The 26,080-nt window shown below is 47.7% G+C and overlaps 2 protein-coding genes across 2 annotated transcripts in view; one reads left to right on the forward strand and one right to left on the reverse strand.

Annotated features, from left to right (window-relative positions):
* Positions 1-13,018: 13,018 nt before the first annotated feature.
* RD3L (RD3 like) lies at positions 13,019-14,265 on the reverse strand. Its single transcript, XM_005898559.1, has 2 exons — positions 13,967-14,265; positions 13,019-13,316 (listed from the first exon to the last, which is right to left on the reverse strand). The coding sequence occupies exons 1-2, from the start codon at positions 14,263-14,265 to the stop codon at positions 13,019-13,021; spliced, it is 597 nt and encodes a 198-aa protein (XP_005898621.1).
* Positions 14,266-15,880: 1,615 nt separating this feature from the next.
* TDRD9 (tudor domain containing 9) overlaps positions 15,881-26,080 on the forward strand; it is a 107,564-nt gene continuing 97,364 nt past the window's right edge. The window contains exons 1-4 of the mRNA XM_070358223.1: positions 15,881-15,917; positions 18,145-18,281; positions 18,785-18,861; positions 21,535-21,650. Coding sequence (XP_070214324.1) covers positions 15,881-15,917; positions 18,145-18,281; positions 18,785-18,861; positions 21,535-21,650 — 367 coding nt within the window. The remainder of the gene's footprint in view (positions 15,918-18,144; positions 18,282-18,784; positions 18,862-21,534; positions 21,651-26,080) is intronic.

The raw sequence follows: 26,080 nt of genomic DNA on the forward strand, positions 1-26,080 counted from the left end.
TCCACTTGGGATCAACAGAATTTTAATGTCCTTAGTCGCTAATCTATGGCACCCCACTCCAGTACTCTTGCCTGGAGAATCCCATGGACAGAGGAGCCTGGTAGGCTGCAGTCCATGGGGTCGCTAAGAGTCAGATACAACTGAGCGACTTCACTTTCACTTTTCACTTTCATGCATTGGAGAAAGAAATGGCAATCCACTCTAGTGTTCTTGCCTGGAGAATCCCAGGGATGGGGGAGCCTGGTGGGCTGCTGTCTATGGGGTAGCACAGAGTCGGACACGACCGAAGGGACTTAGCAGTAGCAGTCGCTAATCCAACATGGCCCGCAAGAAACATGGCCCATGTTCAAAGAAAACAATGTTTAAAGAATGGGCCATCCCAGCAGATTTATTCAAAGCACAAAGTGCTATATTTTGTGGCTGAGGAGGGTCAGTGAAGATAGGAAAGTCTTTTGGGCAAAGCTTCTCCTGCTCATGGCATCAACATCATTTGTAATCGTCTTCTGCTGTTTTCCCTTTGGGCCTGCAGCCCCACCAGCTCCGGGAATGCAAATATGGGAAACCTCCACCAAGGCCCACTCTGGGGCCTTCCCAGGTGCCCTGACCTAGGTGTCCACGTGCCTATGCAGAAATATCAAGCTGCCTCTTGTGAACTCTGGACTTTGGGCAGGAATGCTGGATGAGCTGGGCCAAGTGACTAAAGAGGCCAAGAACTACTAGTGAAAGTAAGGGGTCAAAGCAGGCCCTGGGGCAAGCCTGTGGCATCTCCAGACCTGTCATCACTTGTCTGTCATCCTCAAAGAAGGCTCACAACTGAAGCAGCAGATCCAATCTATCCAGCAGTCCATTGAAAGGCTCTTAGTCTAAACAGGTGACCTCGGCCACATGTCCTGCTGACTCCTCCCCCAGGGGTTATGTATCATATTGTCTGTTAGCATGCAGTATCTTCAGCTACCTTCTGTTGTTATAAAATACTGTAGTGCTTTAATCCCGTTTTTGGACTTCCGTGGTGTCTCAATGTTAAAGAACCTACCTGCCAATGCAGGAGACACAGTTTTGATCCCTGGGTCAGGAAGATCCCCTGGAGAAGGAAATGGCAACATGCTCCAGTTTTCTTGCCTCAGAAATCCCATGGACAGAGAAGCCTGGAGACTTCTGGTCTCCAGTAAACTCCTGGAGTTTACTCAAACTCATGTCCATTGAGTCAGTGATGCCATTCAACCATCTCATCCTCTATTGTCCCCTTCTCCTCTCGCCTTCAATCTTTCCCAGCATCAGGGTCTTTTCAAATGAGTTAGTTCTTTGCATCAGGTGGCCAAAGTACTGGAGTTTCAGCTTCAACATCAGTCCTTCCAATGAACATACAGGCTGATTTCCTTGAGGATGGACTGGTTGGATCTCCTTGTACTGCTGCTGCTGCTAAATCACTTCAGTCACGTCTGACTCTGTGTGACCCCATAGACGGCAGCCCACCAGGACCCCCTGTCCCTGGGATTCTCCAGGCAAGAACACTGGAGTGGATTGCCATTTCCTTCTCCAATGCATGAAAGTGAAAAGTGAAAGTGAAGTCGCTCAGTCGTGTCTGACTCCTAGCAACCCCATGGACTGCAGCCTACCAGGCTCCTCTGTCCATGGGATTTTCCAGGCAAGAGTACTGGAGTGGGGTGCCATTGCCTTCTCCGTCTCCTTGTACTAGTAATGTACTAATAATGTACTAGGGAACACAAATGGGATTTGCAGTTATTGAAGTGGACGACAGAAGATGATGTGGTTGGATGGCATCACCTACTCAATGGACAGGAGTTTGAGCAAACTTTCGGAGACCGTGAAGGACAGGGAAGCCTGGTGTGCTGCAGTCCATGGGGTCACAAAGAGTTGCACATGACCGAGCAACTGAACAACAGCCTATCTTGCAAAATTCGAACATGTGTTAGCTTTCACCAAACTTGTAGTGTTTTTCAATCAATGCTGAACGACGTACAAAGAGTCTCAATGAGTTTATGATCACGTTTTCTTGTCTTTCCCTTGCCCACAAATGTGTACATGTGAGGCGGTTCAGTATTTGGATCAGCCAAAACTCCAAGGCCCAGATCTCATATGTTGGTGGTGTGGCCAAGTTAGGACCTGGAACTGCTAGCTCAGTACCATGCTGGGTTCATTTTTTGTAAGAAACCAGTAGTTCAACCGCGTCTAGTCTGACTTCTACCTGCACTGCTCTCAGGCTGACCTCTTAACTGCCACTCATTGCGTATTTCCCAGTCCTGAACTGATTGGCTCTCACACTGTTGATCAGTACATGTTCTTCATGCTGCTCAGGCACTCTTTCACACTGCTCCTGGGAGCCCACATGGTGCCTGACACTGCACTGGGCACTGATGATATTAAGGTGGGCAGGCAGTAACGTCAGTATCTTTGCTGGATTTGTCTTCTCTGCCTTTTCTTTCAGGCTGTTTCCTAGCTTCTGTCCATCTCCACTCACTCTGGCCTGGACCTTTTCAGCTGCTCTGAGGGTTTTAACCACCATCCATTTGTTGATAATCTCCAAAGGTGAACCTCTTACCACCTGTTTCTGTGCAGCTGTGGGGAGGACATTGCCTCCGAGAAATGGATTTAGGAAGGAAGACGAACTCAGTTCAGTTCAGTCGCTCAGTTGTGTCTGACTCTTTGCGACCCCATGAATCACAGCATGCCAGGCCTCCTTGTCCATCACCAACTCCCGGAGTTCACTCAGACTCACGTCCATCGAGTCAGTGATGCCATCCAGCCATCTCATCCTCTGTCATCCCCTTCTCCTCCTGCCCCCCAATCCCTCCCAGCATCAGAGTCTTTTCCAATGAGTCAACTCTTCGCATGAGGCGGCCAAAGTACTGGAGTTTCAGCTTTAGCATCATTTCTTCCAAAGAAATCCCAGGGCTGATCTCCTTCAGAATGGACTGGTTGGATCTCCTTGCAGTCCAAGGGACTCTCAGGAGTGTTCTCCAACACCACAGTTCAAAAGCATCGATTCTTCGGCGCTCAGCCTTCTTCACAGTCCAACTCTCACATCCATAAATGACCACTGGAAAAACCACTCAAGGAAGACGCAACTCAAGTTGCGGCCAGTCAAGTTCTGGCCCCCTAAATTCCGTCCAGATGCTCTCAGCTCCCAGAGCCCCCTGCCTTCATCAGCGGATTACCTCCCCTCCAAGTCCTACTTCACCCAGCTTGTTATCGGTTCTCCCGCAGGTGTCCACTTAGGTGTCATTTTCTCCAAGAAGCCTTCCCTAGCTTTCTTGCTCCTTTCCCCAAATTAGGTGCAAGGTGTCTGAGGTTAGCAGGGTCGGTTTGCCTTTCATCTTCCTCACCCTGAGGTCTATCACTGCGACCCTGCACTGGGCCAGGCGCACAGGAGGTCCGCAATAAACTTCTGTTCCTTCTCGGCCCAGATTGCCAGGCCTTAGACGGAGTAGCCCTGAGGGGGAGGCTGGAGAGACACTGGGGGCGCTGGTCTTGCACATCTACGGTCCCCTGATGCTGGGCCCACCTCCACAAGGCCGAGGGACCCTGAAGGCCTCATTTCCCCAATTTTGGTAACGGACGGCCAAACCCCGAGTCACGCAGCCTCTGTGTGGGCTGAAGAGCAGTGCTCCCAACAGGCCTATCGCAGTGCGTCGGCGCCATGGGGTCCTTTGGCGCCACAAGCTCCCAGCAGCCCGGGTGCGTGGAGGGCTCTGATTGGAGGGCTTGTGGTGGGGCGGGGCCAGCGACCTGAGGTTGAGCAGTGTGCCTTGTGGAGGGCTCTGATTGGAGGGCTTGCAGTGGGGCGGGGCCGAGGGCTCGCCATCTCTTGATCCTGCAGCCAGGTTCCCGCCTCGCCTGTTCACGCTTCTCTGACTGGCGGTTGAGCGGCGCTCAGGCCCGGCTGCGAACATGCTGCGCAAGCTCACCCTCGACCAAATCAATGATTGGTTTACCATAGGCAAGATGGTGACCAATGTGGAACTCCTCGGCTCGCCACCTGCCTTCCCAGCTGAGGCTGCTCGGGACGAGGCACAGCGCAGGGATGCGGCCCCCAGCTCTGACCCTGAGGCTGAGGGCCAGGCTGAGGCTCCAGCTGAGGCTCCGGTCCTGGCCCAGGCCCAGGCCGAGGCCCAGCACCAAGACCAGGAGCAGGCTCCAGCCCAGGCCCAGGCCACGCTGGCACTACCATGGAGGTAGGAGGCTGGGGAGGAGAGAGACGGGTGGGCGCAGTTGTGGGTCTGGGCTTCCAGGACCTGGGCCGTCCCCACCCCGTGAGACCGCGTCCCTGGCCTTGGCCTGTCTGGTGAGGTAGCTGGGCATCAGACAAGCCCCAGTCCGTGGCCTGGACCAGATTAAACTTCTCCACCAGGAGTGGAACCTCCCCAGAGTTTGGGTCAGTGAAAAATCTTTTTATTGATAGGCTTTATTATTATTTTTTAGAGCAGTTTAAATTTACAGGAAAATTGAACAGAAAGTAGAGTCCCAAGTATCTCCTCCTGCTCCAACAATTTCCCTCATTGTTAGTATCTTGCTTTAGTGTGGTATATTTGTATGTTTGTTACAACTGGAATTTATTTTGGAGCCCAAGAAAATGAAATCTCACACTATTTCCCCATTTTCCTCATCTATTTGCTGGCAAACCAATAGATAGATACATCACACACACACACACACACACACACACACACACACACACAAGTCGCTCAGTCGTGTCCGACTCTGCGACCACATGGATTGTAGCCCACCAGGCTCCTCAGTCCACGGGATTTTCCAGGCATGAATACTGGAGTGGTTTGCCGTTTCCTTCTCCAATAGATACATCATTATTAACTAAATCCATAGATAAGACAGAGGGTTCATTCTTGGTGGTGTACAGTCTGTGGGTTTGGACAAAGCATGACGATATGTATCCACCATTAGTATCAAAACAGTAGTTCCCCTGCTGAAAAAAATCCCGTGTTCTGCCTGCTCATCCCTCTTTGCCCCACTCCCCATCCCCAGTGGGTAGGCAGCCACTAATCGTTTTCTTGTTTCTAGTTTTGCGTTTTTCACAGTGCCTTATAGTTGCTTCCCTGTGGTGGCCCAGTGGTAAAGAATCTGCCTCCCAATGCAGGAGACCCAGGTTTGATCCCTGGGAGGGGAAGATTCCCCTGGAGAAGGAATTAGCAACCCACTCCAGTGTTCTTGCCTGGGAAATCCCATGGACAGAGTCTGGCGGGCTACAGTCCATGGGGTTGCAAAAGAGTCAGATACGACCGAGCAACTAAACAATCGTTGTTATCCTGCTGTATGTGACCTTTTCAGATTGGCTTCTTTCACTTAGTATTATGCACTTAAAGTTCCGACATGTCTTTCCAGGGCTTGATTACTCATTTCTTTTTAAGTGCTGAGTAACATTCCATTGTCTGAACGCACCATGGTCTGTCGGATCACCACTGAACACTATGTTGGTGCATCCCCAGTTTTGGCAGTCGTGAATGATGCTGCTGCAAACGTCCTTGTGCAGGTTTTGTGGGCCCAGAGGCGTCGGCTCGCCTGGGTAGCTGCCCAGGAGCAGCAGTGCTGCGTCTTTGTGCGGTTTCGTTCGTGCTCCTTCTCCCATTGCTCCTCCGCTGGACTGCGGTGGAATCTGTTCGTGATCTTGGTGGAAATAAAGCAAGAGGACGCCTGCGTTTTCAGGAGACCTAGATCTGGTCAGTCGGAGAAGGCAATGGCACCCCACTGCAGTCCTCTTGCCTGGAAAATCCCATGGACGGAGGAGCCTGGTGGGCTGCAGTCCATGGGGTCGCTAAGAGTCGGGCACGACTGAGCGACTTCACTTTCACTTTTCTCTTTCACGCATTGGAGAAGGAAATGGCAGCCCACTCCAGTGTTCTTGCCTGGAGAATCCCAGGGACGGGGGAGCCTGGTGGGCTGCCGTCTATGGGGTCGCACAGAGTCGGACACGACTGAAGCGACTTAGCAGCAGCAGCAGCAGCAGATCTGGTCAGTAGAAACACCTGCTTGCTCTTTAAAGAAAGTCAGAGTGGAAGCACCTCTTCGCACCTGGGGAATCTGTAGCACTGCTTGGCCCCTTCCCCTCAACTTCAACGCCCTTTACAGTTGAGATGCTGGTTTTGTTTTTAAAACTTCTTAAAGCTACTCTTGTTCTTTGCCCCTCACCCCTACCCTTTGATCTAGTGGATGGACTCGAGCCTGAGTCAAGGTCTCATGGGCTGTTTCCAGCCTTTGTAAAGCCAAGTGGGACTTGGTATCTTTGGTAAATTTGTTTCTTGGGGGCAGGGAGGGGACAAAGAAACTGTGATACAGCTTTCGAGTTGCTGTTCTGTTTCATTTTCACACATTTTGTTTCCCTGAATTGCTCTGGCAAATGATTCCATTGTCTGAATGCACCATGGTCTATCGGGCCCACCCTCGGCCCACCCGCTGCCCTGCTTCGCCCTGTGCTCCCTAGACTTAATGGACAGAACGGTATCGCTTTCAAATAACTGGTTGTTGAAGTAAATTATTACTGACTTTGTCAGAAATGACAAGCACGGATTTAAATGTCCTTTTAACTGCTAAGGACCAGTTTTAAAAATTTTCAATTCTTCATGGGCTAAGACTGTTGTAAAGTCAATAAAAATGAATTTTCAGAGTAGTAAAATGAAAAAAGATAAAATGTAAGCCCCATTTTTAAGATTATTACAATCAGCATGTAAAATAACTTTGTAAATGCAGTAGATGTTTGCCTGCTGCTGCTGCTGCTAAGTCACTTCAGTCGTGTCCAACTCTGCACGACCTCATGGACTGCAGCCTACCAGGCTCCTCTGTTCATGGGATTTTCCAGGCAAGAGTACTGGAGTGGGCTGCCATTGCCTTCTCCAGATGTTTGCCTACCACCAGTGAAAAGGCAAAAAATTATGACACTGAAAGATGAACCCCTCTCCCCAGGTCAGTGGGTGTTCAGTATGCCTAAGAGTGACATAGCTCCAGAAAGAATGAAGAGGCTGAGCCACAGTGGAAACTGTGCCCAGTTGTGGATGTGTCTGGTGGTGAAACTAAAGTCTGATGCTGTAAAGAACAGTATTGCATAGGAACCTGGAATGTTAGGTCTGTGAATCAAAGTAAATTGGAAGTGGTCAAACAGGAGATGGCAACATTTAGGTGAAAATTGACATTTTAGGAATCAGTGAACTAAAAATGGATGGGAATGGGTGAATTTAATTCACATGACCATAATATCTACTACTGTGGGCAAGAATCCCTTAGAAGAAATGGAGTAGCCCTCATAGTCAACAAAAGAGTTTGAAATGCAGTACTTGGATGCAATCTCAAAAATGACAGAATGATCTCAGTTCATTTCCAAGGCAAGCCATAGTATAGTGCAATTCTCACATCTGCACGTGACTACTGGGAAAACCATAGCTTTGACTGAAGGGACCGTTGTTGGCAAAGTGATGTCTCTGCTTTTCAGTACACTAACTTTGTCATAGCTGGAGCGCCAGAGACTTGATACTTTTGAATTGTGTTGGAGAACATTCAATCCTAACGGGAACCCTGAATGTTCATTGGAAGGACTGATGGTGAAGCTTTAATACTTTGGCCATCTGATGCGAAGAGCCGACTCATTGGAAAAGACCCTGATGCTGGAAAAGATTGAGGACAGGAGGAGAGGGGGAGACAGAGGATGAGATGGTTGTATGGCATCACTGACTCAGTGGACATGAGTTTGAGCCAGCTCCGAGAGATGGTGAAGGACAGGAGGCCTGGTTTGCGTCAGTTCACGGGGTCGCAAAAAGTCAGATATGACTTGATGACTGAACAACCACAACAAAGCAGAGGGCCCGGTTGGGTCCACCTGGACGCGTGACTCACAGAAACTGTGAGTAACATGTGTGTGCTGTTCTAAACTGAGTGCTCGTGCTGACTGTGGCAGCCGCGGGAAACTGACAGAGGGGTGGAGCTGGGATTCAGACACTAGAAGCTGTCGCCTGGTACTGCGGCTGCGCAGAGGCTTTTGACTGATGTCTTCTCTGTGCAGGAGAGTGTCGATATTGGGAGAAAACATTTGATGCAGAGGAAGACAGGCTTTATCAGTGTAGGGTATCACACAGTGAAGCCTTACTAGAGGGGATCAGTCCCTCAGGTGGGAAGAGTAGCGCGCATGAGTCATTGGAGTCTAGTCTGTGGGTGCTGCTAAGTCAGTTCAATGAGCCGCAAGAGTCATGACCACTAGCGTTTAAAAACGGAGCAGCAGAAAATTCCAGTATGCATCACGATAGTTCAGATAAGAGTTGCTCTGTGAGATGGATGCATGTCTGGGTGGTGAGTACGGTCACAGTGTGCGTTTCCTTCTGAAAGGAAGCCGCGCCTGAGGCCCTGTGGTGAGCGATCAGAGATGGCCACGAGCTGGGAGGGTGAGTGGTTTGCAGATGATACGCTCAGTGATGTGGATTTCCTCCTGTCTTGTTTTCCACATGGTATTGTGTTTTTGCTCCTTGGTGCTGATTGTGGGGTATGTTTTCTTTTATTTTTACATTCTCTTTCTTCACCTTGGCATGTGAAAAAGGAAATACTTTGTGACTGTGTTAGGCATTTCGAGCATTTTCTTCCACGGTTGTCTGCGGGCTTTCCTTTGGAACTCAGGGCCTGGCCCCCAGCTTGAGGCTGGGAGCTGGCCACCCCACCCTCTGCCCAGGGCTGGTCTGTGTGTGGACTGGCCTCTGTCTGCAAAGCTCACAGACTCCTGGCTCACTCCGATCTTGCTCAGCTCCCACTTTTATCTCTTGACTCTCCAGCACCTTAAGGTGTGCTTGATCCCGGAGACACTGCTACAGAAGCTTTCAGATTGCCATCGTCTGGCGCCTTTATCCAGTTTTCTTTTCTCTTGGTTTCCCATTTCCTTCCTGGTGTGCTGTTCTGTCGATTGAGTGCCTGCTGCGTTGGGCATTTTGCACGTGACACAGGCCACGTAAGCAGTCCGTCCTTCTGACAGACGAGGCTGGTCCTGTCTTACAGCTGCCCCTGGGCTTCCTCAGCTGCGTTGGGAAGCTGCTCCCAGCGCGGGTATCTGATAGGTTGGACAGTGGGTGTGTTTGACTCCACAGCATACAATCTTTTCCTTTTGGCCCTGCCTTTCCATGTCTAGGCCTTGCATAGATGTTAGCGTTTGCTTGTGTTACCATCCAAGGAGTCTGTTTTCTCTTCACCCACAAAGTCCCTGTTTTTTAAAAACCTTCTATTTAACGGATGTAAGTTATTAGGTCATTTCCCCATTCATTGGGAAAGTATTTGAGTGTCTATGTCTTCCATGCGCAGCTGGAGTAGGCTGATGGAGAGGAGGGGCGGTCCAGCGGGAGCAGGCGCCGGGTCACGGTTCGTCTTCGGTCTCAGTGAGAAGCTGCCCCACCCAAGACGTCCGGGGTCACTGGACGGCGCCTGGAGGCTTTGTGCGTGGCCGCCTGTGTGGTTCCCACTCCAGCAGGATGGCTGCTAGTTGAATGAACTGAATGGGGCTGGGGCAGAAACAGGGAGGTCAGGTATCAACTTTTATCAGCGCATATCCTGTTGGCTCTGTTTCTCTGGAGGGTCCTCAGTAATACATCATCCAAGCAGGAGTATCCTCTACAGGGGTATAGACCAGGACAGTGGCAGTGGAGGTGGTGAGCGACGATGGGATTCAGGATGTGTTATTAAGAGGCTGGAACTCTGTAGCCGGATCAGATACCGAATGGGAGTGGGGAAGCAGGCACGGGTGACATCGGGTTTCTGGCCGAGCCCTTGGAAGCTGTTGGGACCCGCTGAGGAAGGCCGGGCCACAGGAAGAACTGGCGTGGGCGGAATACCAGGAGCTTGACCTTGAACATGCTAACTTTGAAATTCCTATTAGATAACGGTAAGTGCAGGTGGTCTGGAGTTGAGGAGAGAAGCTCGCTGTGGGGCTGGACCAGTGGGAGTTTAAGGCTCTGGGTGAGGGAGCCCCGAGCCTGGAGCACGTGGTCATTTAGGTTGTGAGATAAAACGTGCAAAGGCGGCTGAGGAGGAACACCAGCGGGGCCAAGGAAGGGCAGCGGGAAGCCTGTTTATGTAGCGCGTGCTTGGTATCCTGAGTGTGTATCTCTTAGTGCTCTCAAGGAATTATTTTGTGTTGCTTTCCCCACATAACTCCTTGAGGGTGGAGATTTTCAGTGAGTCTCCACCTCAGCACAGTACCTGGCACGTAGCGGGAACTCAGGTGTCCGAGGGAATGAATTGTCTTTGTGGGTCCCAGTTATTTTTATTCTAAAAACGATGAGAGTTGCTTCCTCATTTGCTCCTGTCTTGAATAAAGCCTGAAATCTGTCTTTACTCCTCTGACCAGAGCTGATTTCCCTCAGGTTGGGGCGGGGCGCGTGTAATACCCTGGCAACTGAACCATAAAGTATTTTCAGAGTAAGGGTGTTTCACAGTGTATGCTGTTGCACACAGTCTTGTTTGTGATGTGTTTTTTGGCTCCTGCACCATAGCAAGGGGATCAGAATGATTCTGAGATGTCTGCTGGTAAAATTGGATGGATAGGTAGTAGTGTCATTTCCTGAGAAGCGACTGGGAAACACTGGGTGGAGTGCTGAGTTACGCTCTTAGTCTGTGAAGCGTGCTGTTTGGATTCCTCTGTTCCTTTCCTGCATTTTACTTATCCTGTTAGCGTACCTCTGTGATTTGGTTTAGAGCATGTTGATTTTAAGTTGCCCGTGGGCCTCCAAAGGAGGTGTCAGGTAGGCAACCGGCTGTGTGCATTTGGGGCTGGAGGGGCCTGCCCGGCTGGCGTGCATCCCCGCTCTGCCAGGCAGCATCACTGTGCTGTTGGGGAGCCCTTGAACAGGCGTGAGGCCGTCTGCTCATCTGTCCGATGGGAACAGCATCACCTGCTTTCGAGTTCAGGATTGAGTGGGACACGCATGTGGTGCTCAGCGCAGTGCCTGCGTGGAGAGCCATGGCCGCCTGTTACTAGGTGGGCCGAGCTGGGAACAGTGCCGCCTTTCGAGAGCTGGCCGTGTGTCAGGCTACCAGAGTCCTGTTAGTGGATTAGTGTGTGTATTCCTTACTGTTCCCAAGCTCAGACCGTTAGCTGCTGTGCTGATACTTCATCTTTGTAAACCGTACCTGAAGCTTTCCTCCCCGCGTTTGTACCCACTTATGTTTTTAATCCTCATTCTTTTGTCGATTTAAAGTACTATAAATAGCCCTGTGTATAAATGTGTGCATCTACTAATATTTCAGGAAGTTACTTGTGTTATACTTTCTACTTGATTTGTCAGTTTTTAAGGAACAGCTCTAGTTTTAAGTTATATACACTGATACTGACACAGGAAACGTGGTTATTGGGTTATTGCCGAAGACGAAAGTGGGAGGTGGAGGCTGAGAATGCCGAGGGCAGCGCGTTTCCCACCCCTTGCCGAGTCTGGGTGTACAGCTGGTTTGTGCCTTATGGGCGACTCAGTGGTGGGGGTCCGTCTTCTTCCTGGGCTGCTGGGATGACCTACCGTCTACAGCCTCTTCAGTCACTGTAAGCTTTTTGATACGAACTATATTTAAAACTTTATTTTCTTCCCTTCTGGACAGAGAGGATTGCCCTTTCTTGAAAGTGCTGTAGACTTGGTCATTTCTTTTGTGCAGTGGCTGTTTGAGGTGCCTTGTGGGAGGAAAATGTTTTAAGCCTCTTCATGGTGTGTATTTTCTGATACACATGCTGAGGCTGCCGGTTCTAGTACTGAATTTCATAGACAAATTCCAAATTCTATTAAAACAAAAATTCTGTGAGGACCTATCATATAGCATAGGGAAATCTACTCAATACTCTGTAATGGTCTTTATGGGAAAATAATCTAAAAAAGAGTGGGTCTGTGTATATGTGTAACTGATTCAGTTTGCTGTATAGCAGAAACCCACACAGCGTCGTAAATCAACGAGACTCCCATAAAAATTACTTAAAACCCTGTTTCCATCGTTGATGCAGTGTCGGACCTCTCTTTTCTGCTTCCTGCATTCAGTGCTCAATGAGCAGCTGTGCACTTTGGGGAGCATTTCTCTTTCCCACAAATAGTTCTCACTCCGTGAACTCTTAGAGTGATGGGAGAAGCCATAGTTATGTTCCGAAAACCAAACAGAGAGGGACAGGCGTGAAAGGTGTCCACTCTAAGTCTGCTTGGGGAGTGTTCCCATTTACCTTGTCTTATTAAACCCTGGTTGTGTTGACACCAGGATGGCCTGGAGACGGGAGTGGCTGCCCACTCCAGTATTCTTGCCTGGAGGATGCCACGGATGGAGGAGCCTGGCAGGCTACAGCCCGTGGGGTTGCAAAGAGTTGGACATGGCTGAGCGACTAACACAGTATTGGTTTAGATCAGCATTGATTGGTTTTCTTTGAGAGTAGCAGTTACCAGTGTTGTTAAACCAGTTCATTTATTTTTATTCATAGTATAGATCTGTGTTTTTTTATACTTCTCTTAATGTTGGTTGAGATTAAAGATGAATCTGAGTGTTGAGATGAAGCACTGCTTTGCTTGCAGACCACACGTAGTTTTCTCCCTCCCTGCCGCCTTCCCCCACAGAGAATGACTGACTCAGTCTTATATTGTAAAGGTAAGATTCACAGTAATCATTTATTTTATTCAATACATAGCTTCCTTTTAGAATAAAAGTCAAAGTTAATTTGTCAAATTTTATACTTCATACTTTCATATAAATTTCATATTTCAAATTTCAGAATAAAACTTAGTTTCTGTGAGTTGTGTTTGAGGTATAAGAAAATACTTCAAACAGTTTTTCAAAATATTTAGGAAATATTTTAGTTGAAAGCATACTGTTCAGTGAAAACATTGCATTTTAAAAGTGGCTAGAAAAGGAACACTATTTCAAATATCGACTACATCACAGAAATTTTAGCTTCTGATCTTGCAACAAAGAGTAACATCAAGTCACATCACTTTCTCTTAATGTTAAGAGTTCTGATGCTAAGATGGTCACCAAAAAACTCTTCTCTCTGGGTATAGGTAACTTAACTTGATGGGTAGTAGTACGGTAGGTTCCATATTCGATGTGAGAATGTCGGGAACCTGTTCTTTGTGTTTCTGTCTACATAACTTGAGATGGTGGGGATTTCATCTTTCTCTGGACCCTCGGAGCTGCCCCCTGGGGTCACGGAGCGCACAGGGCAGGCTGCGCCCGGGGACCCTTCCAGGCACTCCTGCTGACTGCCCCCGTCAGCGCTGCTCAGGAAGTCTCTCAGAACTTGCTTGAAGATGTAGACGATTTCCCACGGCAGTACATCATTTTCTGCCAGAACTTCTCGAAATCTAGAGGCAAAACACTTGTGAGTATTCAGTTCAGAAAATCTCTTGTCATAACCCTTTATCTCAAAAATTCAGCTTAAATAATGTGCTCATATAGTAGTTATCCATCTTTAGCGTAAACTGCTGGAGAAGGCAATGGCACCCCACTCCAGTACTCTTGCCTGGAAAACCCCATGGACGGAGGAGCCTGGTAGGCTGCAATCCATGAGGTCGCTGAGAGTCGGACACGACTGAACAACATCACTTTCACTTTTCCCTTGCATGCATTATAGAAGGAAATGGCAACCCACTCCAGTGTTTTTGCCTGGAGAATCCCAGGGATGAGGGAGCCTGGTGGGCTGCCGTCTAGGGGATCACACAGAGTCGGACACGACTGAAGTGACTTAGCAGCAGCAGCAGTGTAAACTGCACATTTCTTTAAAATTATGCTTCTAGTGAAGAAATTTTGAAAGTGACTTTAAAACATTTCCTAGCCAGTGAGTTATCAACAGATTTTTTTTTTCTTGTCCAGCCCATTCTTAGGGATTTTGGTTGCTGAGCATTTGATACACACGGTTAAAGGACTTATATGATAAATAACGATCTCCACTCTAAGTGTAAAAGGAGCTGAGAGCTGACAGCAGACATCAGGAGAAGAGAGTGTAGAGTTTTACCTGCTGAGAACAGTTCCCGTTTGGCACGGTTGAACCTGTGAGCAGAGAACTTCGAGTTGTCTTTGTTCAGTAGCTGGAATGGCTGTGTGGGGATGCTGGTAGCTTCTCAGCCAGTTGTAATCCACACCTGTTTTTTTCACTTTTTGCTCATTTTCGATCTCTTGTATCAGTCTCTCCCGTTCCTTCAGATGCCATTTTAATTCCCGAAGCAGAGTCTTTGTCACTACATCTGAGTCAGGGTAGTGTGTGGATTTGTAGGAATCATGTTTTGGCCATTTCATCCAGCCAAAAAATGGCATTTTAAGCCTGTGGAAAAGCTTTCACTTGTTTACTTGCATAAAATGTTATGGTTCTGATCAGCAAATATTTGTTTCTTTACAGTAAATTTGCCAGAAAAGTGCATGAATTTTTCACTGGTTAGATATACAGGTCAGACTAAGATTAGAATGGATTATTTCTAACTAGGTCAGTGCCAAAAACCAGGCTTTCGAAATACTTTTATGTAGCTAAGCAGGAATGAAATACAGTCAGGGATAATCTACAGACTGAACACTTCCTGAAAATAACACTAACACTTGCTATTAAAAGTTCTTAGGAGGCTCTATAATATTAACATATAGGAAAGTGCTGTCCGCAAACAGACTTCTGACTTAGGTTTTTTATACAGAAAAGGTTTAAAGGTTACCTGTGAAGTTGCTGGGTCCAACGTGGCCTGTTGCTAAAGAGTTCACTTGAATTGGTGATGGAGCTGTGCTTCACACAGGCACGTCTCCTCCTCCTGGATGGGTCCCCTGTTGAGAGAATGAGCCGCCTCCTTTCCCCACTGAAACCGTCTTCAAAATAAATAACTTTCTGTGTTAGGAAGGAGGCCGTGATGTCTTCATTTGGAGAGAATGCTCCTTAATCCACCTTGTAAGTAACCTAGAAGAAAGGACAAAAATAACTCAGTTTAATCTTTACAAATTATATAACGCTTCGCCTTTTGAATGTAGCTGTCTCTTTGAAAAAGATGCCGGCAGCCACGGATTCTGGTCCTAAATGCATTTAGACATATCTTTGGTGAAGAGATGAAGAAAGGTCGTCTGAAGCACCACAGATGCGCTCCCAGCTAAAGTGAAGACTGTCGCATGATGTGATGCTCTGTGTGCGTAGCTGCAGGTCACAGTTTAGTGCTGTATTTTTATGCCTGTAGAGCTCTAAAAATAACCATGTTGCTTTTATTCTTCAGCTTAACTTTCAGGCCATTTGGAAGTCAGGTCACTGTCCCCGCTAATGAAAGCATGGGAAAGGGATGGGACTTGACTCCGCACAATATACACACGATACACATTCTGAGAAAACACGCTACAGTTGTGCAAAGTAGGCAAAGAATGCTAGATATTAGTCCTGTGAAATATTTAGCAAATGTTACATTCTGTACACATTTTGGTTTTTTTCTAAATAGTATTTAAATTTGTATATTTAAACAAGTTGCAATGCATTACATATATTACATACAGTGAAGTAGATAACTTTATACTTTGTAATCTCTAGAAGCATGGTGATAAGGCAATCTACTGATTGAGGTCAGAAAAAAAAAGAGACATAAGAACATATAAAGTTGAAAACAAAATCTTACAGTTCATTAAAGAAAATAATTTCTGGTTTTCTTCTGGAGCTGAGAGTGAAACTTGCACTTACTGTTCGGGTGAGTGCCGGCGTGTAAGGTCCTTGTGAGGGTTTTCTGTCCCAGAGCCTGTGTGTCTTTCCCTGCAGTGTGGACAGGTTCTTGACTCTCTGGGTCTGTGAAATGACTGCACAGCGCTTCCCTTTTATAATACGTGTTTCTTGTGTTGCTCTTTCCTCCAACTGAACTGTGACGAGTAGACCTCATTCATCCGCATCGGACCTGCATGTCACGCACGATAAAGAGGGATGCGTGTGGTCACCCTGCAGCTCCTGTTACTCACATGTTAGAAAACCCAGATGTCAGGGTTCATTATCTGCAACGAGCAGGTTTTCACATCGCATTGTGTGTAGCGCCGTGCGAAGGACGGGAGGAAAGTTTCTCGTGACAGAGCTGTCCTCTCGGATTTCCTCCTGACAGCACCGTGAACCACGCAGCTTCTCCCTCTGAATAACCTCCTCGTCGTTGCTTTGGTTCTTCACGTTTGCCTCTGAAGCGTCAGAGCTGTACTGGGTTGGAAGATGACCCGCGTTTCTGTCCCGGGCTGGCTTGCTTGCATACCGGTGTCTGTCCCTGCGTGACCCTTCAGCTGCGCTCACACTGGTTCTGCTGAGGGGCTTGTCTTTCTTTTCCGTGTACCTACACTGTAACTCTTTTTCAGGGCCTGTTTTAAATACCAGCTAATTTTTTCTTCGGTCTGAGGGAAAAACATCATTTTCCCCTTGACCCCTGTTTGCTTGAGCTCTGGTCGCATCTCTCTCCACTGCTATACTACTGTCCTTTAAGACCAGGTCTGTTCTGCCCCCGCTGGGGTTGCGGCTCTCCTTCTCTCAGCAGGTACCCTTGACTGTGCCGACTGTGCCAGGCCCGGGTGCATGTCGGGGACTGGGGGCCACGGGAGGCAGCGGTGGACAGACTGACTGTTCCCTGCCCTGCGGGCCCGTGGGCAGACGAACCCGAGTCCCCGAGGGGCCAGTGTGGTGGTCCTGGCACACTCAAGGCCTCCCTGGTTGGCTGCGGGGGTTGGGGAAGGCCTTCCTGGGGACGGGCTGTCCTTGGAGCAGAGACCTAAGGGTCACTGAGTAAGCCACACAGAGAACTTCTCGAGGGGCGGTCTCCCGCCTCCCCTTGACCTGTTAGCACCTAGCTGGCTATCAAGGCTTGCCCAAGTCTGATCTTGACAGAACGTTTCCTACCGCCTGGACTCACATTCAGTACATTTTCCTTTGATCTTCCTTGGATAAGCCAGTTTTTCTAATACTTAGGGTGTGCCGCCTGTAGTATTACACATTTTGTTTCTTCTGTCCTAGCTCCTGAGGTCATTAGATTGAAACAGAGCCCAAATGTCATTCTCTGATTAAAGCAGTTCCCCTACTGTAATGTAGATAGAGACAGAAGTATTTGTAGATCCGGGTAAGGAAGTACTTTTGCATTAATCCTGCCTGTTCATCAGAGTATAATCAGAATAATGTTGGATTTTGTTCATCAAACATTTTAGTAAGTTGAATAAGTGAATTTTTTCTAATTAATTGTAACCTGGTGAAGCTGTTTTGTGTGGAAGACATAAAACTTGAACTGTGAAGCAGTTAGGTTAATTCCTTTTTGGTCACTGTCATGGTTTTCTAGGCTACATCTTGGCTGAATTGTAGAAAATTTTATAAGACAAAGTGAGATAGGATCATATCATCCCTAGTGTGCGTGTGTGTAAAAGTGTAAGATGTATAAGGAAGTACTTAAATTTAAGTCTAAAAAGACAAAACTTTGGAATCCTGAAGGGCAGGCTAAGGAGCCAGATTGTGTATAAGCAGATTTTGTATATTTGCGACCAGGGCCACCTTACACAGTTCTCAGCAGCTTTCTCTTGCAATTAAAGGCAGGTTTTTCATTGTAAGGAGACTACTGTCTTCCTGTTTTTAATTCCTTTGCTACTGACCTCAAAGTTCTGGATTATTGGTTCTTTTTTTTTTTTGTCTGTTAAAGATGCAGTCACCATTTGAGAAACTGATGTTGAATTTCCTTTCCCAGTATTATTCCCTCCATAAGACGTCTCACACTAAAAGCCGCGTTTTCATGGGGCTGTGCTCGTGTCTCCCTGGCTGGAGGGAATTCGCAGCACGTGCCCGGGTTAGGTGCAGCTCTCAGGTGGCCTCTGTTGTTGCCCTTGACCTTGGTAGACATGTTCACAGTTTTATAACTCGTTCATTAATATTTTCCTTTTTTGTGTTCTTGTTTAAAGCCTTCTTTACTCCAAAGTTATGACATAGGGGAAGATCAGCGTTTTAGGCTTAAAAAATAAGTACCCCCTGGGTGTAGTTGGTTTGGAGTTAATTAGCGGTTGGTGTGAGGTGGGGGGTCCCCAGGTTGGATAGCCATTATCCAAAGTCAGTGGTTGTCGCTTCGCCCAGCAGCGCTCCTGACGGCTCCTAGCGCAGTCCCTGTGGGCGTGCCCTGGGCGCTTGGAGTATCCTCATATCGTGGGCCCTGGGTCTTGTCACACCCTGTGGGGCTGCAGGTTCCACCCAGCCTCCTGTGGGCAGCGATCCGAGGCCCATCGGGGCCTCCGAGCCTCGGCAGGGCTGTCCGGATCTGTCCTCAGTTCTCCAAGTCCGTGCTGGGCTGTCTGGGCTTGGTGCCGTGCGCCCAGCCCGGGTGAGCACAGCGGTTCCTAGGGGTTCCCGGGGGTCTGCAGCGTCCCAGGTGCTGTCCCGCCCAGGGCCTCCCTCTCCCGGTCCTCTGGCTGGAAGCCGGGGCTGTCTTGTCCTGTTCTGCCCAGCACTTCCTGCAGCAGCCTCTGCCCTCTAGGCCGAGCAGTGGATAGATTAAGAAAAAGGGCCGTGAGAGTTTGTGCTGCCGACAAGGGTCCATGTAGTCAAAGTGGTGGTTTTTCCTGTAGTCATGTACGGATGTGAGAGCTGGACCATAAAGAAAGCTGAGTGCCAAAGAATTGATTTCGAATTGTGGTTCTGGAGAAGACCTGAGAGTCCCTTGGACTGCAAACCAGTCCATCCTAAAGGAAATCAGTGCCCCTACACCTCTGCCTGTGCCAGGGCCCCCGTGCATTTTATAGTGTGGGGAGTTCAGGCCAGGGGCTGCCAGAGCTAAACACGATGCTCTATGCCTGGTGAGCGCTCTGCATTCTCGTCTCTCCCTAGTCTGCCCGGTACCGCTTACTGGTCAGCGTTCCGCAGCAGCTGCAGAGGCATTCTGCCGGGAGTCACAGCTCCCTTCTGTGCGGGTGCAGTGTGCTTACCCATCTAACTGGAAGCTGGAGCCTTGAACTAATTCTTTTTTATTTTATTTATTTTATTTTTTTAAATTTTATTTTATTTTTAACTTTACAATATTGTATTGGTTTTGCCATATATCAAAATGAACTCATTCTTGACTCCTCGTCACTCAGTCGTGTCTGACTCTTTGTGACCCCATGGACTGTAGCCTGTCAGGCTCCTCTGTCCATGGGATTCTCCAGGCAAGAATACTGGAGTGGGTTGTCCTGCCCTCCTCCAGGGGATCTTCCCAACCCAGGTCTCCTGCATTGCAGGAGGATTGTTTACCATCTGAGCCACCAGGGAAGCTGGTTATTTTACATACGCCGTGTCTAATAATGACGGCATATTCTATGGGCTCCACTTTAACCGCTGCCCCTCTGGTCTGAGCGATGTCATCTCTGGCCTTGGTTATATGGTGCTCTGTTAGGTGGTCTCCCTGCTTTTCTGCTGTGTCTGAGCCCCCATCATTCCACCCCACTTTACCTGATCAGAGCCATCCTGTTAAAATAGGAGCCAGGTATTGTTATTTCTCTGTCTGAGTGCCAAACTCAACTCACTCAGAGAAAAGGCCAAAATCTTTAGGATTAGCCCCTGCCAGTCCCCTGGTTCTCCTCTGCCCGAATCCCTGGCTCTTCTGTACCTCTACCCCCACCAAACCAGGCTTTCTCTGCTGGAGCCACATGGGCCTCTTGCCCACCTTCCTGGCACTTTGGCCTCAGGGCTCCTGCTTTCCTGACTGCCTCCCTCAGAGAGCTGCCCAGCCTTCATTTCTGTCTGGTCTTTGCCTGAGTGTTCCCCTGTATATTTTATACCCACACACCCCCCACATTTTCTTTATCCATTCCTCTGTTGATGGTCATTTGGGTTGCTTCCATGTCTTCAGTTCAGTTCAGTCACTCAGTCATGTCTGACTCTTGGCAACCCCATGGACTGCAGCACACCAGGCTTCCCTGTTCATCACCAACTTCCAGAGCTTGCTCATGTTTTTCGACTCATGTCTGTTGAGTCGGTGATGCCAGCCAACCATCTCTTCCTCTGTCATCCCCATATCCTTTTGCCTTCAGTATTTCCTAGCATCAGGGTCTTCTCCAGTGAGTTGGCTCTTTACATCAGATGGCCAAAGTATTGGAGCTTCAGCTTCAGCATCAGTCCTTCCAATGAATATTCAGGACTGATTTCCTTTAGGATTGACTGGTTTGATCTCCTTGCAGTCCAAGGGACTCTCAAGAGTCTTCTCCAGCACCACAGTTCAAAAGCATCAATACTTTGACTCTCAGCCTTCTTTGTGGTCCAACTCTCACATCCATATGTGACTATTGGAGAAACCATAGCTTTGACTAGATGGACTTTTGTCAGTAAAGTAGTGTCTTGGTTATTGTAAATACTGGGGTGCGTGTATTTTTTCAAATTAGAGTTCTTTTCTGGGTATGTGCCCAGGAGTGGGATTGCAGGGTCATACAGTAACTCCTGTTTTTAAAGAAGCCTCAGACTGTTGTCCGCAGGGGCTGCACCGTTTTGCATTCCCACCGACAGGGTGGGAGGGGCCCTTCTCCCACGCCCGCCCGCGCTTGTTGCACGTGGACTCGAGAAGGAAGTGATTTGGCTGCCAGGTCTTGCTTGTGGCGCGCAGGCTCAGTGGCTGTGGCGCTGAGCTCGTGTGCCCTGCATTGGAAGGCAGAGTCTTAACCACTGCACTGCCAGAGCTCTCCCTATCATTGTAGACTTTTTGATGGTGGCCGTTCTGACTGGCGTGAGGTGGCACTTACTGTTGTTTTGACTTGCATTTCTCTCATAATTACCAGTGTTGAGATCTTTTCATGTGCTTGTTGGCCATCTGGATATTGTCTTTGGAGAAATGTTTATTCGGGTCTTTTGCCCTTTTTTTTTTTACTGTTTTTTTTTTTTAATTGAGCTGTGTGAGCTGTTTGTATAGTTTGGCAATTAAGCCCTTGTTGGTTGAATTATTTGCAAATATTTTCTCGCATTCTGTAAACTGTCTTTTCTTGGTTTCATCTCCTTTGCAAAAGCTTGCAAGTTTGATTAGGTCCCATTTGTTTATTTTTGCTTTTATTTCTGTTGCCTTGGGAGACTGACCTAAGAAAACATTGCTATGCTATGTCAGAGAATGTTTTGCCTTTGTTCTCTCTGAACCTGTAGTCTTGACTGCCTTTAGTTCAAAAGAATCCTCATGCAAAAGTGAGCTGCGGAGGCTCGTTCTGACACCCTGAGCCTCCATGCGCGTCTCTGCACATGCTCCCTGTCTGCAGCGCAGCACTGCTCTCGGGGAGGCACGGAGGGCGTTGCAACAGATTCTGGTAGATTGCCCTGCAGAGGAAGTGGCTGTGTCCGTTTACTGCCCTCTCCTCGGGATCTGAGACCATTTGTTCTTTTGGCCAATTTGAAGGATGAAAAAACTTTCTCATTGCTTTAATTTGCATCTCTTTGGTGACTGAGAATTTGATTGTATTTTCATTTGTTTATTAATGCTTTGCAATTTTTCTTGTAGGGCTTAATGTAAAAGTTATTTATTCAAGAATTCTCCTAGCATATGGACATTTCTTAGCTTTTTATAAACAGTATAGTTTTTATAGGACTTTTGTAAACAGTATAGTAACTTTTAATATTCTTTGCAGGCTCCTGGGTGAAAAGAACGCAGAAACGGAGTATATTGACAAATACAGACAACTTGAAGCACAAGAATTTTATCTGTATTTCCTTGATCACTTAATCAGCGGGTCAGATAAAACAGGTATCTTTAAATATCATAGAATATGTGTGAATTGTTCACAACATTAAGTTCTTAAACGTCTTTAAAAATGTAGTATTATTTTGATCAATGAAGAATCCATGTTACTTGTTAATTCAGGATTTTTAGGGGAGTGAGTGTATGATAGATTATACATTGCCAGTGTGTCATAGGTTGTAAGTTGCTCATTTTTTTCTCTTTTAAGTGTAGTGTCTAAAATAGTCTGCCTTTTGGAAGACTACTGATGGTCCCTTACCTTACTGTTAATTTGAAATACTTGAAATTGTTATTAAAGTTATTATATGGAGAAGGAAATGGCAACCCACTCCAGTCTTCTTGTCTGGGAAATCCCATGGACTGTAGAGAGGAGTGTGATGTAGGAGCCAGGCTCCTCTGTCCATGAGGTCACAAAAGAGTTAGACACAACCGAGTGACCAAACAGCAACAACAACAATAACTGTGTGAGTTTGTGAATATACTATAACCAGTCATCCACTTTAAAAAGCCGGGTTTTATAGTATATAAAACATACCTTGATGAAAATTCAGTTGGAAACAACAGGTATGCAAAGAAGCAGGAAAATATATCCTTGATTAAGAGAAGAATCAATCAATCAATCAAAATTCACCCAGAACTGACACAGGTGTTCATATTAGCAGATAAAAACATTTATTGATACGTAGTTTTTATAACTACATTTCATATGTTAAAAAAGTTAAATAGAGAGACCTGAAAGATTTTTTTAAAGACCCAAATTAAACTTCTAGAGATGGAAGCTCTTGCATATGAGATAAAAAGAACTCTGGAGACATCTGGGTTAGTCCAGTGGTTAAGACTCCTTGCTTCCACTGCAGGGGGCATGGGTTTGATCCCCGGTCAGGGAACTGAGATCCTACATGTCCTGCAGCAAAAAAAAAAAAAAAGCGATAGATTAGATTTTGCAAAAGAAACAATGAACTAGAAGGCATAGCAATAGAAACTATGAAACGCTGGGCTGGAAGAAGTGCAAGCTAGAATCAAGATTGTTGGGAGAAATATCAATAACCTCAGATATGCAGATAACACCACCCTTATGGCAGAAAGTGGAGAGGAACTAAAAAGCCTCTTGATGAAAGTGAAAGAGGAGAGTGAAAAAGTTGGCTTAAAGCTCAACATTCAGAAAACGAAGATCATGGCATCCGGTCCCATCACTTCATGGCAAATAGATGAGGAAACAGTGGAAACAGTGTCAGACTTTATTTTTTTGGGCTCCAAAGTCACTGCAGATGGTGATTGCAGCCATGAAATTAAAAGACGCTTACTCCTTGGAAGGAAAGTTATGACCAACCTAGACAGCGTATTAAAAAGTACCCAGCAAAAATATTTTTCAAAAATGAAAGTAAAAGAGTATTTCAGATGCATGAAAGATAAACGAATTTATCTACTCACATGTAGAAATTTAATGATGTTCATTAGCCTATAAATGTGAGTTTTCTGTTTTATTTTTAAAAATCATCTGTATCATTAAACAGTTAAAAAATTATTATAGTTTTAAGAATAACTGTATTAAAACAAAATTTTGAAGAATACATAAATATGTAAAAACAAAATTTTAAAGAATACATAAATGTGTAAAATAAAAGACAGAAGCCCTTTTTAATCTCTCCTCCTCCCATGGGTGCAGCTGTTCAGAGTTTACATTAAGCTCGTCACTTCCTGTGAGAGTGCACTCTTTTTCTCTGTGGGTTTTCTTGTTAGCATTAGGCCTGATTCATATGGTAGAAGTAAGTTTTTATTCTTTTGCTTTGCAAACGCTTATCCCTCACAAGCTTCCTACCGGCCAGCCAGGAAGTTCTACACCCTTCCCTTCTGCCCTGTGTGCTCACGCTCTGATGTAGAGATAGAAGCTGGGATTCGAGTAATGTTTTCCTTTTCAGCCTTTTTGAAAATTTCAGCATACAGCCCGTATATAAAAGTATATCAGTCCTTTTAACGGTCTTCACTTGGACTTCTTGATAATATAAAATACTGATACCTTTCATCAATTCTGAAACAGTCTGAGCTGTTATCTCGGAGACCCCCACCCTCATTTAGCTTGCATTTTTCAGTTTTCAGTCACCCAGCTGTCTGCTGGTCACTTTCTCCTTGTTGGTCTTTCTCCTGAGGCAGAAGCAGCTGTGAGTTCTTTGTTTCCGTCTCTGTGTCCCAGTCTGGTTAGAGACTTTGCCCTGGTGTTTTCTTCTCTCTCACCAAACTTTTGGATTTTTAAAGATGGTGTTTGTATATTTAATCTGGTATCTTTAGTTGTCCTGAGGGGGAATATTTGTCTGAACAATGCAGTACCTTATTACCAGAAGTGATCGTTCAAAGTGATCGTGTGTGTCCTTTGATCTGATGTTTACTTGTGCTAAGAAAAGTACAACACCGTACGTGTAAGAACAGTCAGTGCGTCATTGCTTATGTAAGGGACGCCTTTCGAATCTCTTCAGTGTCAATGAACAGAAGACTGGCGATTTTTAAAATATTTATTTATTTTTTTAATTGAAGGATAATTGCTTTACAGAATTTTGTTATGAATCAGCCGTAGGTGAGGACTGGTGATTTGACCTGTGTAAGGGAGTTTGCAGATGTTGCTAGAAGCCCGCCACTTACTTACTGTGGACAGACGGCCGTCGTTGCCGTCTCATGGGGAGGTGTGTTAGTTTTAAGATGGTGCTTGGTACCAGGGCCCTTCCCGTTGCCCCTGCGTACTCAGCGCCCGGCACGCACCTGCTGGCCCCTGCGCGGAAGCCACTAGACTGCAGAGGGATGCCTGCGAGTCCCAGTGTCTGCTCTTGGAACTTTTGATTTGGGTTCATATTTGAAACTATTTGCAATCTCTGTCCGTGGCACCTTTAATATATTTGGAAATTTTCACTAGGGAGTCATACAGCTTTGGCTGCACTTGGAAGATTCACTCCAAGACCAGTGTTTATCAAGATGTGAGCCAGGGACGGTGGGGAGCAGTGAGAGCAGAAGTTGAAAAGGCCTGGCCTCTGCTCTTAGAGAGGCCATCATGTGACCACACAGTTACACGAAGCGGGGCTTTAGAGGTGAATGCTCTGGAACGTAGCTCTCTGCGGACCTGGGACAAGGACTGTAACTTGAGCTGGGGTTCAGGAAAGTCATAATCGGGACTGGAGCTGAAGGATGAGTAGAAGTTTTAGAAGTTACCTAGGCAGCATGGGGATCGGGGAGAGGGGAATGTGTGCCAAGGGCTGTAATGGGGGAGAGTCTGAGGCTCCAGCCTTGGGAGCGTGCAAGGCACTCATTCGTGTCTGACTCTTTGTGCCCTGTGGACTGTACAGTCCGTGGAGTTCTCCAGGTCAGAAGACTGGAGTGGGTAGCCTTTCCCTTCTCCAGGGGATCTTCCCAACCCAGGGATTGAACCCAGGCCTCCCGCATTGCAGGTGGAGTCTGTACCAGATGAGCCACCAGGGAAGCCACCAGCCCTGGGCGAGGGCCGGCATTGCTGGGTGTGGGGGCCTGGGTGGGGGCAGCGGGGGACTGAGTCACAGCCCTCCCGAGAGGCCCACACCTTCATCTTCAGAGCGGTGGTGCCTGCGCTGCGTCCCTGGTAGAAGGAGCTTTGCAGCTCTGATGACGTTAAGGAGCTTGAGGTGGGGGTGCTGCCGGGTGGGCCCGGTGTAAGCACAGAGCTCTTCCCAGAGTCAGTAGTGGATGTGACGGCAGGCGCCGTGGGCTGCATGATTCGAGTAAGGGGCAGGGAGCCAGGGGACGCAGGCCCTCCGGAAGCTGAAAAGGTGTGGGGACAGTTCTCCCCAGAGCCTGCAGAAGGAGCCAGCCAGACTGCTGTGGGCCTCAGATGCTCAGAGCTGTGGGAGAGGCAAGGTGTGCAGTGTGAGCGCGAGGCTCAGGGTCCTTGTCGCAGGAGCCGGGAAGCTGAGCGCGCTCGTGGGGGAGATGCAGCTGCTGGCGGGGGCCAGCCTGGGGCGGAGAATTCTGGTCCTAGTGCTCAGAGCAGCGGTGGGCTGAAGGTTCTAGGTTTATTCTGGGTGAGTCTGAGGGGAGGAGTGTCAAGTGAGGAGTGTTTTGAGGAGACTGCTCTGCTCATACCGGAGGGACTGGATCGGAGGGGCCGCTGTGGACCTGAGAAGTCCAGGCAGCACTGGCTGGTGATGGTGGGGAGCGGGGAGCGGGGTGCTGGTCCGGGGCCAGCCGGGCGGGACTCGGGGCATGGGGACGGGGACGTGGCGAGTGGCAGGGCTCACGCTCTGGCTTCTGAAGTGTGGTAGTGCCCATGAGGGCAGAGAGGCGGTTCTCTGGAGTGTGTGTGTGTGCGTGTGTGCGCGCGCCTGCGTGCACGGCGCACACACAGCACACAGCAGCTTCTATCCCTGTCCTGTCTGTTTGCATTAAAACCGTAAGATCGCACCAGTACGCCTGACTCTGGT

This window comes from Bos mutus, chromosome 21 (genome assembly GCF_027580195.1).
Source record: "Bos mutus isolate GX-2022 chromosome 21, NWIPB_WYAK_1.1, whole genome shotgun sequence".
Classification (NCBI taxonomy): Eukaryota; Metazoa; Chordata; class Mammalia; order Artiodactyla; family Bovidae; genus Bos; species Bos mutus.